The 16,363-nt window shown below is 35.4% G+C and overlaps 1 protein-coding gene across 1 annotated transcript in view; it reads left to right on the forward strand.

The window, feature by feature from the left end:
- The first annotated feature begins 2,401 nt into the window (after positions 1-2,401).
- The window catches only part of LOC114520368 (ATP-dependent DNA/RNA helicase DHX36-like), a 75,378-nt gene continuing 61,416 nt past the window's right edge, over positions 2,402-16,363 (forward strand). Inside the window, exons 1-25 of the mRNA XM_028540619.1 lie at positions 2,402-2,511; positions 2,971-3,107; positions 3,446-3,491; positions 3,810-3,967; positions 5,333-5,426; positions 6,070-6,206; positions 6,878-6,916; positions 7,046-7,120; positions 7,488-7,583; positions 8,148-8,227; positions 8,385-8,459; positions 8,928-9,029; positions 9,370-9,434; positions 9,770-9,851; positions 10,140-10,262; positions 10,717-10,822; positions 11,037-11,124; positions 12,550-12,605; positions 12,798-12,862; positions 13,135-13,189; positions 14,160-14,248; positions 14,651-14,768; positions 15,053-15,151; positions 15,501-15,674; positions 15,988-16,074. Coding sequence (XP_028396420.1) covers positions 2,496-2,511; positions 2,971-3,107; positions 3,446-3,491; positions 3,810-3,967; positions 5,333-5,426; positions 6,070-6,206; positions 6,878-6,916; positions 7,046-7,120; positions 7,488-7,583; positions 8,148-8,227; positions 8,385-8,459; positions 8,928-9,029; positions 9,370-9,434; positions 9,770-9,851; positions 10,140-10,262; positions 10,717-10,822; positions 11,037-11,124; positions 12,550-12,605; positions 12,798-12,862; positions 13,135-13,189; positions 14,160-14,248; positions 14,651-14,768; positions 15,053-15,151; positions 15,501-15,674; positions 15,988-16,074 — 2,262 coding nt within the window. The 5' untranslated portion in view covers positions 2,402-2,495. The remainder of the gene's footprint in view (positions 2,512-2,970; positions 3,108-3,445; positions 3,492-3,809; positions 3,968-5,332; positions 5,427-6,069; positions 6,207-6,877; positions 6,917-7,045; positions 7,121-7,487; positions 7,584-8,147; positions 8,228-8,384; positions 8,460-8,927; positions 9,030-9,369; positions 9,435-9,769; positions 9,852-10,139; positions 10,263-10,716; positions 10,823-11,036; positions 11,125-12,549; positions 12,606-12,797; positions 12,863-13,134; positions 13,190-14,159; positions 14,249-14,650; positions 14,769-15,052; positions 15,152-15,500; positions 15,675-15,987; positions 16,075-16,363) is intronic.

The raw sequence follows: 16,363 nt of genomic DNA on the forward strand, positions 1-16,363 counted from the left end.
AATTCTTTTTCATAAGCAAAAATGAAATATATATACTTTGGGTACATCACAAAACCCACGGTTTTCAACTTAGGACCTCTTTAAATAGGATAATTATTTTCTCACATTATGCTTTGGCTGTGTCCAAAGTGACAAAACTATACAAGGCCTAGTTCATATATACGTCGCATTTTCGTCGCGTCGAATGCATTGAAACAATAGTCATGCATCATTTACCACCATTATCATTTCACTATCTATTGTTTGAATATCACCAGACGCGACTAAGATACCAAAACTAAACCTTGAATTTTCCCTGCAAACTAGGAATACGTGTAGATTACAATTGTCATGAGTGACAAGGTTTTAGTTAATGAACTTATATTCAAATGATACTGCTTAGACCTAAATCAGTTCCATTGTGCCGGTTTACACATCCAGGAATGCACGAACTGGGAATGCATGAACTCGCAGTGTGCATGTTCAACTTGGGACGTGTTTTGTCTCGTAGGTTGGCCATGGGTTCAACAATTTTTGCAATTGTTCTCATTTATGGAGATATTTGTACGTTTTGTATATTTGCATAATTCCAATTCTGTATATTGAAACGATTGGCCAATCAAACCCGGAATAATAAAACATATTTGAATACGAAAATTTGATTATCTGAGTTAAACAGAAGTGAACGGTCCTACAAGTACAAACCATGTTTCTATCAAATATGTTCACTCAACTACAAATTCTGTCATTCCGATACGAAATATCTAAAATAGGAGGACATTGCTTTTCTCGAGCCAATGGATATATGATGTGGACAAGGTATAAACTTATTATTTGAATACAATTCACAATACGTATTGATCAGTACATATTTGTCAATTCTCAAAGCCCTTTTACGCTTGCAATTTTTACTGCATTTTTCTTCCTCATTGATGCGAAGGAAGAAATAGTAAGGAATATTAAGATTAATATATGCATGTAAGCCGGTGTGGCGTTAAATAACAAGAACAAGGTCGATAACTCGACCGCCATTTTTGAATTCATTCAGATTTCATATCCAAGTTTTCAGAGAAAAAAGCACGTCCCCCCCGTGCCAATATACCATCGACAAGCGTGATGACATAATAGACGGGGGGGGATATTTACGGAAAGTGGCTAGCTAATAGTCTGAACTTGAAATGACGCCGGTCTATATGCTCTATATGCCATACCACATCGACTATAGTATGTCTTCTTTACTTGCTCATATCCATCAAAAAGTCTTAACAAAAATCTTAACTCAAATTGTGGTAAAAATTGCAATTGCTAGATTCTCTAGATGTAATATGTTTGTAGTCCGTCGTGATATGACGTGACCATTAAATATACTAGTTGAAGTATATTCTTTTAATATTTCAATTCGTTTATAATTATATATTAACAAGCATTTGGCCATTAAAAGAGCGTGGTTACAATATCTAAATATTTGACATTCATAACCAAAGCATGGTTACATTGTTTAATGTTTGTATATGGGCAGAAAAAAATGCTTGCAACTTCACATAGGACCAGAATTGGACCATTTAACCAGCATGGTTATATAAATAACACTAGAGGAGGCATTGGTATCGAAGACATCAGTCGAAAAAGGGAGCGCGATATTGGGGGCAAATTCAAATCCCGGATGCTAAGCCAAGCGCCTATTGGCTACATCAATACCTCTCCTTAGCAACCACGTAAGCAACAACTAAAATTTGTATTTAAAAAATTATATTCTTTTTTTAGGTCGCTTTGCTGGAAAATCAGCGCTTTTTGGAACTGGTTTTACATTTTACTACCTTAGACATCCTGAAATGAGATTTTAGGAAAAATACCATTTAGAAATTAAAAAACTCGTTTAAAACGACATATTTTGGCCTCGGACATCGTGAATGAGTGAACATCCGGGACTTGGATTTGCCCCCCCCCCCATTAACGCGCTCCCCAATTTCTCCCCGATGACCCCTCTAGTGTTATTTATAATCTCTATGCTTCCACCGCGACCACCATTTCTGGAGGCGTATATTAAACTACAGTATTAAAATCGGTAAAGAAACACGGAATGCAGAAAAGATTGCAGCACAATTCCACAAACTTACAAATTTGTATTTTATTTTCAAAGTTTCCAAAAGTTTCCGAGTTTGCGGCAATTAGGCATTAGTATTGCTATTAAAGCGCCTGGGTACGAGGCTGTTCACTTGCCTTAACTTCACTTCACTTCACTTGCCGAGGCTGTTCACTTGCCATAAAATATGGAAATTTCCATCAAAGTGGAAAACCTGTTTACTATACCGTAATAACCCGAGGTCGATCGACCAATCAGAAGCCATAATTAACATGACGTCCTTCGGATCATTACAATCATTACAGTTTAGCGCAACTCTGTCAATTGTCAAAATGAAAACAGAATTTATTTAATAGAAGTTGTCTAGGTTCTCCCATAGATTTATGATTATTTATCCAGTAAAGTAATTCCATGGCTAAAATCTTTTACAATTATGTACAAATATAGAGGTATGTCAGCTGGTAGGAACATGTCCATCTGTGTTGAGAGTGATTTTATCTGTGTTGAGAGTGGTTATATACTTAAAAACCGAGAGGAATACAGCCATAATAATAGGTGCATAATTTGATCTGTTTCGACCGAAATTGTCCTGGCGCCGGTTGTATAAAACTCTTTAACTATAATTTTGCATAGTTAAATCCTAGTTAACTCAGTAATACACGACTCTCATTGGCCAATTCTGTTTTTAACTGCAGTTAAAAGTTAACTAGTCTTTTATATATAAACTGGCCCCTGGAAAGTAAAATTGTTTGCTGTTAGAAAGAGTCGCAACCGAGCAATTTCAGCTTAACTAAGTAAGAAACAGAAAGCAAACAATTCTTTACCCAGCATTCGCTTATTAGTAACTAGCTATAATTGCATAGCTATAACTGTCATTGTCAAATATTTCTTGTGTTATTTTATTTCAGGTGGGGGAAATAGGGGTGGAAGGGGGCCAGGAAGAGGCAGAGGGAGGGGAAGAGGTAGTGCTCCTCCTGGATCATCTGGCCCACAAATTGGACAGTGGTTTGCAGAAAAAACTAAAATTGAGAAAGAGCATCAACAGGTATAATGACTCTCAACTAGGATAGCATAAGTGTAAAACTAATGAGCATCATCTGTATTAGTTTCTTAGGCCAAAATTCAATGTTTTGATCCCTATTTCACTTTAAATATGGCTTAAAATTTGGCTTAATTTGTAATTAGTCATAATTGTGATAATTAGTGATTAGTTCCAATTGCCAGTGCTAATATGTTTTATTATAATGGGGTAAATTAGTTAATGGGGTAAGTCAAAATATGAAATACCTATTGTGAAAGAATGGATATTGAGGTTAATATGGTAATATTTGTTTTACTTATTGTCATCTATTATAAGCTTGTTTATTTGTTGTTTCTAAACAGCAAGGTGTAAAGATCGAGTCAGCATCATCTTCAACCAGTCAATCAGGTAACGTAATATTATAAAGATCAGTTGTATCTGGAAGGATAATTGGGAAGGGGGGGGGGGGGGGGGGGGGGCTGTGTTTATTCATATATTCAGTTCTGCCTGACAGATTTCTTTTGTAAGTTCAATAGTTTACAATAGATATCTGTCTGGCAGAACTGAATATATCAATAAACACCCCCCAATGACTGTAACAAGGACTAGCTGTAATGATTTTTAGATTGCAGCCATTGTTCTAAGTAAAACAGCTGTTTCAGGCTCCAAGTACTAGCTTGCTATCTAGGGTTGGTTGTGTAATTGTGCGTATTTATGGTGTTAAAGGGGACATCAGATGTGGTGTTAGTAGAAGTGGATGGAAACGAGGAGGCCATAGAAGGAGGTGGCACAGCTCTGCGGGAGGTGGTGGTCATCCCCCTGGATTACGTGGCAGGGAGATTGGATTGTGGTATAGGGACAACCCGAGAAAAAAAGAGGAACAGGTAATTTAACATGTTTCTTGGTATGACTATAGTTGCAATATTTTTAGGAAACTATTCCCCACTACAACTATATATGTATATTAATAATTAATTGATATTGAATTGGTATTTGTAACACAAAGTTACTATAATCTATGACCTAAAGTTGAGAGTGGAAGAACTGGTTTTGGTCATGGAACGTGAAAGCATCTAAAGCACAAGATGAGAATTAATTACTCGGGCCTAGGTAGAGCGAGTTGAAAAACAGGCTCGGTTTTTCCTTTTGCGCCGCGAGTTTACGAAAATCACGCGTGGGCGGCACGAAGTCTTCGAACGAAGTTTTTTTGAAGGTTTTTATTCAAAGATTACCCACCGAGCCTGAGGTTCTAATTAATGGTTTTTTAAAAAAACTAATCTGTTGTAGAAAATGCACGTTTTACAAACCTAAACAAATATCAGGCAACGTTTAACAGTGATTCAAATCAAACAAATAAAACAATGTTTTCGCAAAATAAAGTTGAAAAGCGTTCTACAAAGTAGTTTTTACCTTAAAATAATTGTTGGCCTAATTTTCTCGCTTCTTTTGTGCTTTCAGGTACAGTATTTTTGTTAAAATAACGTCTTTCTTCTGTCACTTTGACTGAAAAACAACCCGCCGCCATTTTGAAAAATCCGCTCAGCCTCAGGTGTTTGTCGCGTATTATTCCGAGATCGATCGACCAATCAGAGCATATCAGATACCAGAATTTTCAATTATTAACAATTATTCGAGGTGAATATCGCTGATTAGTATAATTTCAGTATTGAAAAATGCAGAATGCAGGCTTTCGAGCATTTTGATTGGTTCCCTCACCAGTAACTATGAGGCAATAGTCGCTGCTCAGATGGCTCTCAGCAGCAACTGTAGCGTTTTAAAAGAATATTGCTGAAAATTCTTAGGAATTTCTCTGCCATTCGTCTGAAAACAAAGGCGGCAACAAATTATGGTGTGAAATTATTTAAAAGTTACGTTTATTTAACGATTTATTTTGCAATTTATGATCGCACGATTTGACGCACGATTTTTTATAAAATGCGGTACACTTAGAACTATTTTTAAGCGATTTGACCACGTTTTCTGTTGTTTTTGCAGCCGTTTAATTTTCAGGTTTTGTGACTCAGGTCATCATAAAATAAACTCCGTTTATTTGTAGTTTTATACATGTTTTACAAACGTAAACAAATTATCCGGACAGTTTTACGGCGATTTAAATAAAACAATGTTTTCGCAACATAAAGTTGAAAAGCGGTTTTGCAAACCTTACCTTGAGAATAATTTTAGGCCAAATTTTTTCACTTTTTTGTGCTTTCATCAGAAATTAGATGCAAATTATTTATTGCTTTTAGCGCGCGGATGTTTTGATGACCGAGACGCGTGAGAAAAGTTTAACTAAAATGCTGGAGAGTTGGAAAGATGCACCATCGTCCCGGGATCAAGCTAGTAAGGACTGTATCAATTTATCAGACAGCTTATACAAACGTCTCTGGCATAGCAAGCAAGGGGTTAACTTACCCGTCTGTATGTTTTTTAAGAATGTTTTCATGTGTCGTAATTTATCGGCGATGTCTATTGTCGTTAGTCATTGATGCATGCGTAAAATGCTTCGTCCATGCTTTTATCGTCCTACGTCCTTAATCTTTGACAATGGATCGTAGAGCATCGCCGGTGAAAACCACGATTTATCAACGACTGTTTATTTGCATGAAGTACATTGGATCAGTGATAAAGGCTTGATAATTTTGATGTTTGAATCATCTTATTAATGCACTCAAACTTCACTTATCGGTGATCACACCTCAATTTTCCAAACGCTTAATGTAAGAATAAACTCAGCTTACCAGGTTGATAACTCAGATAATACAATACAGACTAATTGCTGGTATTTCACAGTGTTTCAAATGTTTACTCTGCATTTAAGTGTGTCGTTATTTTAAATCTGCCTATATAAATCTGCCCAAACTATATTTTTAACGAAATACTCTATTTCAATTCAAAATATTACTGGTTTGACTATTTTGGCCGCCTGAAGAAAATCGCTCATAGACACAATCATAGTAAATATTTTCATTAATTATTTGTTCAGGCGGATCAAGCATGGAAAATTACAGCGACAATTTTTACCTTCCTGAACCTCTGGTGGAGGATGACGAACTCCTGAATGAAGAGTTGATAAAGGATCTTAAAAGAAAGAAATCTAGCAAAACGTACAAGCAGATGGCAGTAAGAAACCTCTTTTTCCATGTCATATATGATATCAAACCAACCTTAAAGTGGAAGTCAAGTTCGTTTTGCGCAACGATCGGATAAGGGGGGATTTCGTTTCAGACCAATCAGCAAGTTTGTTTACATTTTCAGTAACCCAATCAAAATGCATAAATTTGATTACTTCCGGCAAAAAGGTACATTATTTACCATTTTACATGAAGTATTGAAAATTTAGGCATTCTGTTGGCTTTGCCTAAAAAATGTAAACAATTATCCCAATCAGTTTAAAACGAAATCCGGCTTGTTATAATACAAGGGCTATCTGATGTAAAAATTGCCTAAATTTCGCATGTTTCGAATTTTTCTGAATATGATTCATAAACTCTTTTAAATTCATTTTGTAACGTGGCAAATCTAAATAGTGTTAGATATTTTGACATCACATCGTATTTTAAAGAGATTTAAAATGTAAACAAACCGTTCGTTTATATAGTAAAACGGACTTGACTTCACCTCAGACTTCACTTTCAACTCAATAGTTATGAAGATTAATGACCAAAAAATTGTTTTTAAAAGAATTCATCGCGACGTTTATCGTGAAATCAAATTGTGTAATCGCGCGTCCAAGCAGATACAACTCTTCATAGAGTAAAACTTCTAATCGAAAATTTTTCTTCCCTGTGTAGGTGTTCAGAGAAAATTTGCCTTCCTACAAAATGAAAGATGTAAGTAGTTAGCTTCAAAACCTTCAGCTTCGAGACTTTAAATTGTTCAGTTACTTTAGCTGACAAAGAAAATAAATAAAGATAAACCTTTTTCTGGATTCCAAACAAATGACTTCACTGTGATTTCAGAAAATTGTCGACTTGATAAACTCAAACCAAGTGGTAGTCATCAGTGGGGAAACCGGATGTGGGAAAACGACGCAAGTTAGTTTCAAATAGTTTAACGTGTCGAAACTCTAGTGTATCTTCGCTTGAATCTCTAGTTACACTTCTGGGGCCAGGTGTATAAAACTCTTTAGTTACATTTTGTATAGTTAAATCCTAGTAACTCAGAAGTGCACAACTCTGATTGGCCAATTCTGTTCTTAACTACAGTTAAAAGTAGTCTTTTATACAACTGGCTCCTTGACATTTGGTACCAACAGGTTTGCTTTACACTTTGCTTATAAACATTGTTACACCTGAGATAACCTGAGGCAATTTTTTACACATGTGATAGACATTTGTCCGACCTTCGTCTGTTGTGATTCAGTCGTCGATGTGTTTTAGAGCAGTTTGATTTTTTTTTCAGGTCGCACAGTTTATCTTGGACGATGCTATCATGAAAGGCAAAGGATCCACGTGTAGAATTATTTGCACACAACCCCGGCGAATTAGCGCCATATCTGTGAGTAGCACGTAGCATATATGAATGTGGCACACCTCAATTAACGTTCGATTGACGCCCATGCATATAGATAACTCTTTAGTATGTACAACTCTTTTACAGACGCCTGTTTAATAGAGACACATCTCTAATACAGACCCCTCTCTAATACAGGCACATTTTTAATACAGACACCTCTTTAATAAAGACACCACTCTAATGCAAAATCATCTCTTATATAGACGCCTCTCTAATACCGCAACCTTTCTGATACATGCATCAATCTAATACAAACACCTCTCTAATACAGACACCTCTCTAATACAGACACTTCTCTAATACAGGCATCTTTCTAATACATACACCTCTTTAATAAAGACACCACTCTAATACAAAAACATCTCTTTTATAGACACCTCTCTAATACAGAAACCACTCTGATACGCATCACTCTAAAACAAAAACTTCTTTAATACATACACTCTTCTCTAATACAGACACCTCTCTATACAGACAAACCTCTCATACTTGGCGTCTTCCTCTAATACAGACCTTTCTCCGTTCAATTACCGATGTTGTTTGTAGATAGCAGAAAGAGTGGCTGAGGAACGAGGAGAAACGGTTGGAGAACCTGGAAGCACCGGATACCAGATTCGACTGGACAGGTCACTACCAACCATATTTAGTTAGGCTTTCAAAATGTTATTAATCTTTGGATTATGTTTCATATTATACATCTCGCAGGAGGATAGGTTTTAGTCTAGTTTTAGGCATGCTTCTTTATAACTACTGATTAATAGATTTTTCCTTAAATACTTTCAGTGTGTTACCACGCGAGAGAGGCTCTATTCTGTTCTGCACCACGGGAGTCATATTAAGATGGTTGATGTCTGACTCGTAAGTGGTTAACCGTATAGTTTAATATTTTATCCAGCAAGCAACGTCCACCACTGGATTCAACATCTACAACCTGATCATGTGCAGCCTTCATGAGTTTAACTGAAATCATCAAATTGTAGAAACACCTCGTGAATTTGGAAAGAGCTTTCGGTCCCCGGGTAACCGGGGCTTTATCACTGCAATCTTATTAATAATTAATTAGCCTTTCTCACGATGACGAATATGCCGCCATTTTTGTCCGCGTAACGACGACTTTCTTTAATTTTAGGCTGAATTTATTTCTTCAAATGGTCTATTGATTCTAAAAAAATCGATTTTTATGTTATAATTTTTTTAACCCATTCGAGAAAATTGAGAGTACCCCCAAAACGTCATCGTTAGAAAGACTAATTGCACTCCTATTCCTTCTGTTACCGTTATTAATTCACCATGACTTGATGAGTTTGTTTTTTATTTTTGTTGTAGAGATTTATCACGAGCTAGTCATATTATTATCGATGAAATTCACGAACGCAGCACCCACTCGGATTTCCTGCTGATAGTTGTTCGGGATATTTTGCCCAGAAGGTATGCTGGGAGTGGATTAGCGGTGGCATGAGTGGATATACCGTGTTTTTATAGGACAATAGAGGGTAGCAACTGCTGCCAACCAGAGTGATGACTGATCATAAACATGCCAATATTTGCCTCAGGCCCAAATAGTTTTTCTGAGCTTTCGAGCTGAAGTACTTGACTCCAAACGAAGAGCTGTATACAGAAACTGAAGTTATATTGAAGATTGCTCGAAGTAGAAGATTAGCCTAGATGAAAGTGTTGTTTCATATGCAATGGTCTCTCCTATTCTTGCTTGACACTCCAGTGCAGCGAGCAACATGATCATCATTTTCTCTTGATTGTTTTCATCTAGACCTGAGCTAAAGGTTGTTCTCATGAGCGCCACATTAAACGCTGAAATGTTCTCGAAGTATTTCAGTAAGTGCTTTCTGAAAGATTGAGGTGTAGCGATGTTTCAAATACAGATAGCTATACTTTGATCCTTGGTGCATCTTACATCAAACTTTGAAACGTTTCCATTTCCATTGAAAACAGTTCCATTGTCGTGATTTCTTGTATGATGCCCCACGATCCAATCTCTTTCTTCAATGAAAACGAAATTTTCTAAAAACCACAACTTAATAAGGAGGGTTAAACGGCTAGTGACTACTAGTGGGCCTAGGGACTAGGGTAACGAAGCCCCGCGCTGTTAAAGATACATGTCGCAGCTGAGCACAAACCTGGTAAAATTTCACACAAAATATTTCTTTTAGACAACTGTCCGATGTTGAACATACCTGGGTTCACATTTCCTGTGGTGCAGCATTTCTTGGATGAAATTGTGTCCATCATCGAGTAAGCAAAATAACATAAAGACATCGTAAATACCTGAAGTCAGTTCTACCAAGGCTGTATGGCTCTATCCATCGGATCGTGGGTTTTTCAATCGTTTAAAAATTCTTGAAAAGCAATTGAACTGCAGCTTTAGAGCTAACAATTATTTAAGGAATCCCTTATTGAAGAATACTAAGGTTTAGTTGGGAAAACACCAAGCAGTGGATAGCGCTATCCAGCTTTTGTATATCCGGCCATGGGCTTTTTATGAAACGTTTTCCACAAATTGATGTCTTTTTGTCACTCCAGTTACAAATGCGCGCCAGGGAGTGGCAGAGTTTCGTACTACGGAAGACGAAAAAGAGACGAAAAGGAGGAACAGGAAAGAAAAGAAAGGAAATGGAAAGAGTATTTACGTCTCTTAAGAACTAGGTAAATTTATTTTTGCCATAGTCAGTGTTTTCTTTGGAAATGGAGTTTTTTGCGAGCCATGCTTTGATTTTGAGACTGGGCAGTAATCGGAAATGGCGGGAAAGGAGTGGGACTAGTTGTCAGATAATCTCTTGAAATATACTTTGTTTCGGTTTCAAATGTCAGATTCTTTCGAGTAGTTTCATAAAGAATAACAAAAGATACAGTCGATTAGATACTTCAGGGCGGATTTTATATTTCGACAACCCTTCTGAGCGCTCATTGGTTAAAATATAAACGCGAAATTACCTGGAATAAAGAGCTAATGCCTCATGCTAAACAGCAAACGACGGGCAAAAAGATTTGCATGAAAAGCTAGGAGCAAGGAAGGGGAAAATCGAATAGACCATTTGACCTTCCTTCATTTAAATACAAGAATAGGCAAGATAATTTTTCTTAATCTTATCCTTACTAGGGGACGTGATTCGTCAACTATACGGTGCTTGGAAAGTATGAATTTTGACAAAATAGATTACGATCTTGTGGAAAAACTGTTGGTGTACATTGGTATAAATATGCAGGTATTTTTACTTTATTTTAAAGTCGAATACAATATGAGAGAGCAACGTCGAAGTTTCTCAGCGCCATCACATTAATTATTTGGTTGTTAAGGCTTGCTTTCGCAAAACTTGTTTTTAAAGTAATCATGTGATTAACAGAGTTTGAAGTTTTAAACGATGATAAATTTTTGTTAGGACATTTTTATAATTCTCTTGGAATTATTTTGTAATTCAGGATGGAGCGGTTCTTGTATTTTTACCTGGTTGGCAGGACATTTCCAAAGTACATGACTTGCTGAAGAAAAATCCACTTTTCCTCTCAGGTAATGTATTTAACGTATTATTTAACGTATTATTTAACGTATTATTTAACGTATTATTTAACGTATTATTTAACGTATTATTTAACGTATTATTTAACGTATTATTTAACGTATTATTTAACGTATTATTTAACGTATTATTTAACGTATTATTTAACGTATTATTTAACGTATTATTTAACGTATTATTTAACGTATTATTTAACGTATTATTTAACGTATTATTTAACGTATTATTTAAAGTATTATTTAACGTATTATTTAACGTATTATTTAACGTATTATTCAACGTATTATTTAACGTATTATTTAACGTATTATTTAACGTATTATTTAACGTATTTTAACGTATTATTTAACGTATTATTTAACGTATTATTTAACGTATTATTTAACGTATTATTTAACGTATTATTTAACGTATTATTTAACGTATTATTTAACGTATTATTTAACGTATTATTTAACGTATTATTTAACGTATTATTTAACGTATTATTTAACGTATTATTTAACGTATTATTTAACGTTTATTTTATTATTTTTTATTTTTTTTTTTTTTTATTTTTATTTTATTTAACGTATTATTTAACGTATTATTTAACGTATTATTTAACGTATTATTTAACGTATTATTTAACGTATTATTTAACGTATTATTTAACGTATTATTTAACGTAATTATTTAACGTATTATTTAACGTATTATTTAACGTATTATTTAACGTATTATTTAACGTATTATTTAACGTATTATTTAACGTATTATTTAACGTATTATTTAACGTATTATTTAACGTATTATTTACCGAAGGCGAGTCGAATATCGCTGAATAAAAACCAAGACGAATAATTACATTAGGTGATTGCTCGAAGAAACCACACTGTTGTAAAAAATACATGTTTTACAAACGTAAACAAAACTCTTGGCAATTTTACGGCAATTTAAATAAAACGATATTTTATGCGAAACAGAATTAAAAGCACCGTAAACCAACGTTTTTTTACCTCGCAATGATTTTAGGCCATTTCCCCCGCTTTTTTCGTTGTCTCAGGTAGAGCATTTTCTTTAATTACTGTTTTCTTCATCTGTCACTCCGACATAAACAACTCGCCGCCATTTTGAAAATTTCGCTTAGGCGATCATTGCGTAATAATTCGTGGTCGCTCGACCAATCAGAGTGTAGAACGGTCAATAATCACTTTTGAATAATAATAAACTTTTGTAATGAATATAAAAGTAAGAAATAAGAAATAATATCGTTAAATTATTATGCTTATATTATAATTATGATTATCGTTAATGAATTACCCAATGAGGGTAGGTATTGTGACATGTTTTATAGCCTTGCATTAAATAAGGATAAATGAGGCGAGGATTGAGGTGAGGCGAACAGCAATGCAAATCCTTTATGTGCTTTTTAGGTCATTTTCTTATCTTGCCTCTGCATTCTATCATGCCAACCGTCAATCAACGACAGGTAAATAAATACCTCTGAACGCTTAGCTTGTTAAAGCTTGCCTGTGCACCAGTTGAAACTGAGGCATTGAAATTAACGGGAATAGCGGGATGTTTTCGGGGTTGCAGGTTGGGGAACCTCTGTACACAAAAGCCTGCGTTTTTGAAACTGTGAATTACCGTTTGACGAAATTCTCTGATTTTCTCTTCCTAGATATTTGATAGACCGCCTCGTGGTGTGAGGAAAATCATTCTTTCGACCAGTTTGGCTGAAACAAGGTAAAATCAAAGAGTAAACTCTGCCTGGCGTACTGTAAACATAACTAGAGTGGGAAATTCTGAAGTTGACAATGAAGCAAAATTCTGAAGCAAGTCCAACCTTTCGAAAGTTTTCAATCTTTTCCCGGTTGTTTCTACGAAGCTTGTACGACCAAACAAGTCCTTAGTTCGTAAAATCGCATAGCATATTAATGCTATTTTGTGAACAAAGTGTGAACAAAAGAAAAACTTCTTACATTTCATTTCACGAAAACAACTCATATTTTTTATAGTATTACAATTGACGACGTGGTGTATGTGATTGACTGTGGAAAAACGAAAGAACAGGTAAGACTATAGCGAAAAATACTGCAAACACACCAATGTTAGTATAAACGTTGTGCAATGACCACAATCGCAGGAAAGTGTACTATCAAGCACTGAATAAAAAATTGCAACGCTGTAAGTAATAGAATAGTCAGGGTGTTACTAGTAGCAACACTCAGCACTCAGTCAGACTAGCAGTACTGCAATGATCAACTGACATTGAGGAAGATTGAAAGTGAAACACTGAATAAAACATTGCAAAGCAGTAAGTACTAAACTAGTCAGGCTAGTATTATAGTAGCAACAGTCAACACTCAGTCAGACTAGCAGTACTGCAATGATCAACTGACATCGAGGAAGGTTGAAAGTGAAACACTGAATAAAACATTGCAAAGCAGTAAGTACTAAACTAGTCAGACTAGTATTAGTAGCAACAGTCAACACTCAGTCAGACTAGCAGTGCTGCAATGATCAACTGACATTTTGAAAGTGAAACACTGAATAAAACATTGCAAAGCAGTAAGTACTAGACTAGTCAGGTTAGTATTAGTAGCAACAGTCGTCACTCAGTCAGACTAGCAGTGCTGCAATGATCAACTGACATTGAGGAAGGTTGAAAGTGAAACACTGAATAAAACATTGCAAAGCAGTAATTACTAGACTAGTCAGGCTAGTATTAGTAGCAACAGTCAACACTCAGTCAGACTAGCAGTGCTGCAATGATCAACTGACATTGAGGAAGATTGAAAGTGAAACACTGAATAAAACATTGCAAAGCAGTAAGTACTAGACTAGTCAGGCTAGAATTAGTAGCAACAGTCATCACTCAGTCAGACTAGCAGTACTGCAATGAATTAACTAATATTGAGGAAGGTTGAAAGTGAAATACTGGATAAAACATTGCAAAGCAACTTTTAGACACGCTAGTGTTGGTAGCATCAGCACTGGTAGAACTGCACATAATATTTTGTATTTTATAATTTATTTCTAGAACTTTGATGCGGACAAACAGCTGACCACGCTAAAAGCTGTGTGGAACAGCAAAGCGTCATGTGTACAACGAAGAGGACGAGCTGGAAGGTATAGTATGGTACAAAATCCGCAATAAAAACATTCATTAAGAATCTGGCTTCTGTTTTTTAATAATAATTATATATAGCGCTATTTCTTTTAATAAACCAATGGCTCTTAAAATTCTATGTCTAACAATTTGCTACTATCTAATAATATTATAGTGTTTCATATATACTATACATCACTATGTACACGTCTAGATAAGAGAGTGTTTAATTTGTTTCAAAAATTAGTAATTACGATCAAAACTTAGTCTAAAGAGTAAGTCGTCTATTCAAGTCTAAGATACCAAATGGAATGTAGTCTTTTCTCAAAAAGTAAATACGGCATTGTTTTGGTTCGGTGTCTCACTCTTTCAAGATCAAACGATCACTGGTGTAGGTTATACTTTCAATCGCTCAATTACAGGGTTCAAGAAGGAGTCTGTTTTTATCTCTTTACGGAATACCATTTTGAAGAAATGGCAGAGTATCAGCAGCCAGAAATTCTTCGCACTCCTCTGGAAGAAGTCTGTTTGCAAGTTAAAGTAAGAGATATGTAAATAGAAGTGCAGAAAAAGGAAAGAGGGGGAGTCTGCTCTTGTTAATAAAATTGGTGTATCAAATTGAAATTTGTTCACAAATTGCCCATATTGGTATCTCCAAAGTGGCTTACATATTTAAAAAAAATTTTTATTGATGTCTACATACATACCTAGAATATTATATTACATCAACCACGATGACATGCTCACGACATTCACTGGCAGTTTAAATGTACGGGATCATGTAAGCCATCGCCTGAATGCAAAATTTCACTTTGATTCGATAGAGCTTGAAGTTGGGAATGGTACAGCCTTTCTTAAGTAAAGCTTTGGAACCACCAGCCATTGGAACCATACAACAAGCTATCGCCACTTTAATGCAACTGGTAAGTGAACGCATCGAGTTTCCCTGCAGCTTAATTGTCAAAAAAGAGCGTATACCAAAATGAGTAAAATACCAAAATGGGAGAAATTTAATCAGCCTTGCAAATTTTGTATGCCTTCTATCTTTATTTTACGTACAGAGTTTGTACATACCTTTATGTTATCCAATGCGATTCAATGATATCCATTTTTAACCCATGCTATCCCACACTACCCTGTTTTGTCGTATATGATCCTATACTATCCTATACTATCCTCAATGTTCCTTCTCAAGCTTTAAACAACTGGTTGAAAAATGTTCATGGGTTAGTCAACATTCCTATGACAAATTATGGTTTTTGGTTTTTTTAGGACGCGTTTGACTCCAATGAGAACCTCACTCCACTTGGCCATCATTTAGCCCGCCTGCCCGTCCACCCACGGATTGGGAAAATCATTCTGTTTGGCGCCATCATGTCGTGCTTGGACCCAGTTCTAACCATCGCGTCGAGCATGGGATATCGCGATCCTTATGTCGTCCCTTTGGTGAGCTCTGAAATTTTTTTATAGAAATTAAAACTAAATAACTTCTCTTACGTTTTTCGTTATACATGCATCTGGCCTAGTTTTCAAAATATTTTCTCTTCTTAAAATGTTGGGTAAAATTTATTGATATCCACCATCTTGAATTTCCACGAAGTTGCGTTGTTTTACACTAATGTTTGCTTAACTTCTTCGTTTCATATTTTCTTTCTTTTGTGAAAATATTGATTGTTCCTGGAGCTTTAAAACATCAAGTCTGTTTGCTTTTTATTGCCTTTTAATCTAATTCTTAACTCTTTAATATTTATGTTTGTAGAACATGGAAAGACAAGCCGACGAAAGTCGTCGCAGATTCTCCCAAGGAACGCAAAGTGATCATCTAGCTTTATACGAAGCATTCAATGTATGTTTTTCACCGTGATATCATCTTGTGTACCATGATATCATTTTATGTGTCGTGGTATCATGTTAGGTACTGTGATGTCATGTTATGTACCTTGATATCATGTTATGTACCGTGGTATCATATTATGTACTTTGATATCAAGTTATGTACTGTGATATAATGTAATGTACCCTAATATCATGTTATGTACCACCATCATATGCGATGTACCGTGATGTGCATTATGTACCATGTGTTTTTGTATTTCCATAAATTGTTTCTGTTTGACTGATAAGATTTCAATTTT

This window comes from Dendronephthya gigantea, unplaced genomic scaffold (genome assembly GCF_004324835.1).
Source record: "Dendronephthya gigantea isolate DGI-Jeju-01 unplaced genomic scaffold, DenGig_1.0 000016F, whole genome shotgun sequence".
In the NCBI taxonomy this organism is placed as follows: Eukaryota; Metazoa; Cnidaria; class Anthozoa; order Malacalcyonacea; family Nephtheidae; genus Dendronephthya; species Dendronephthya gigantea.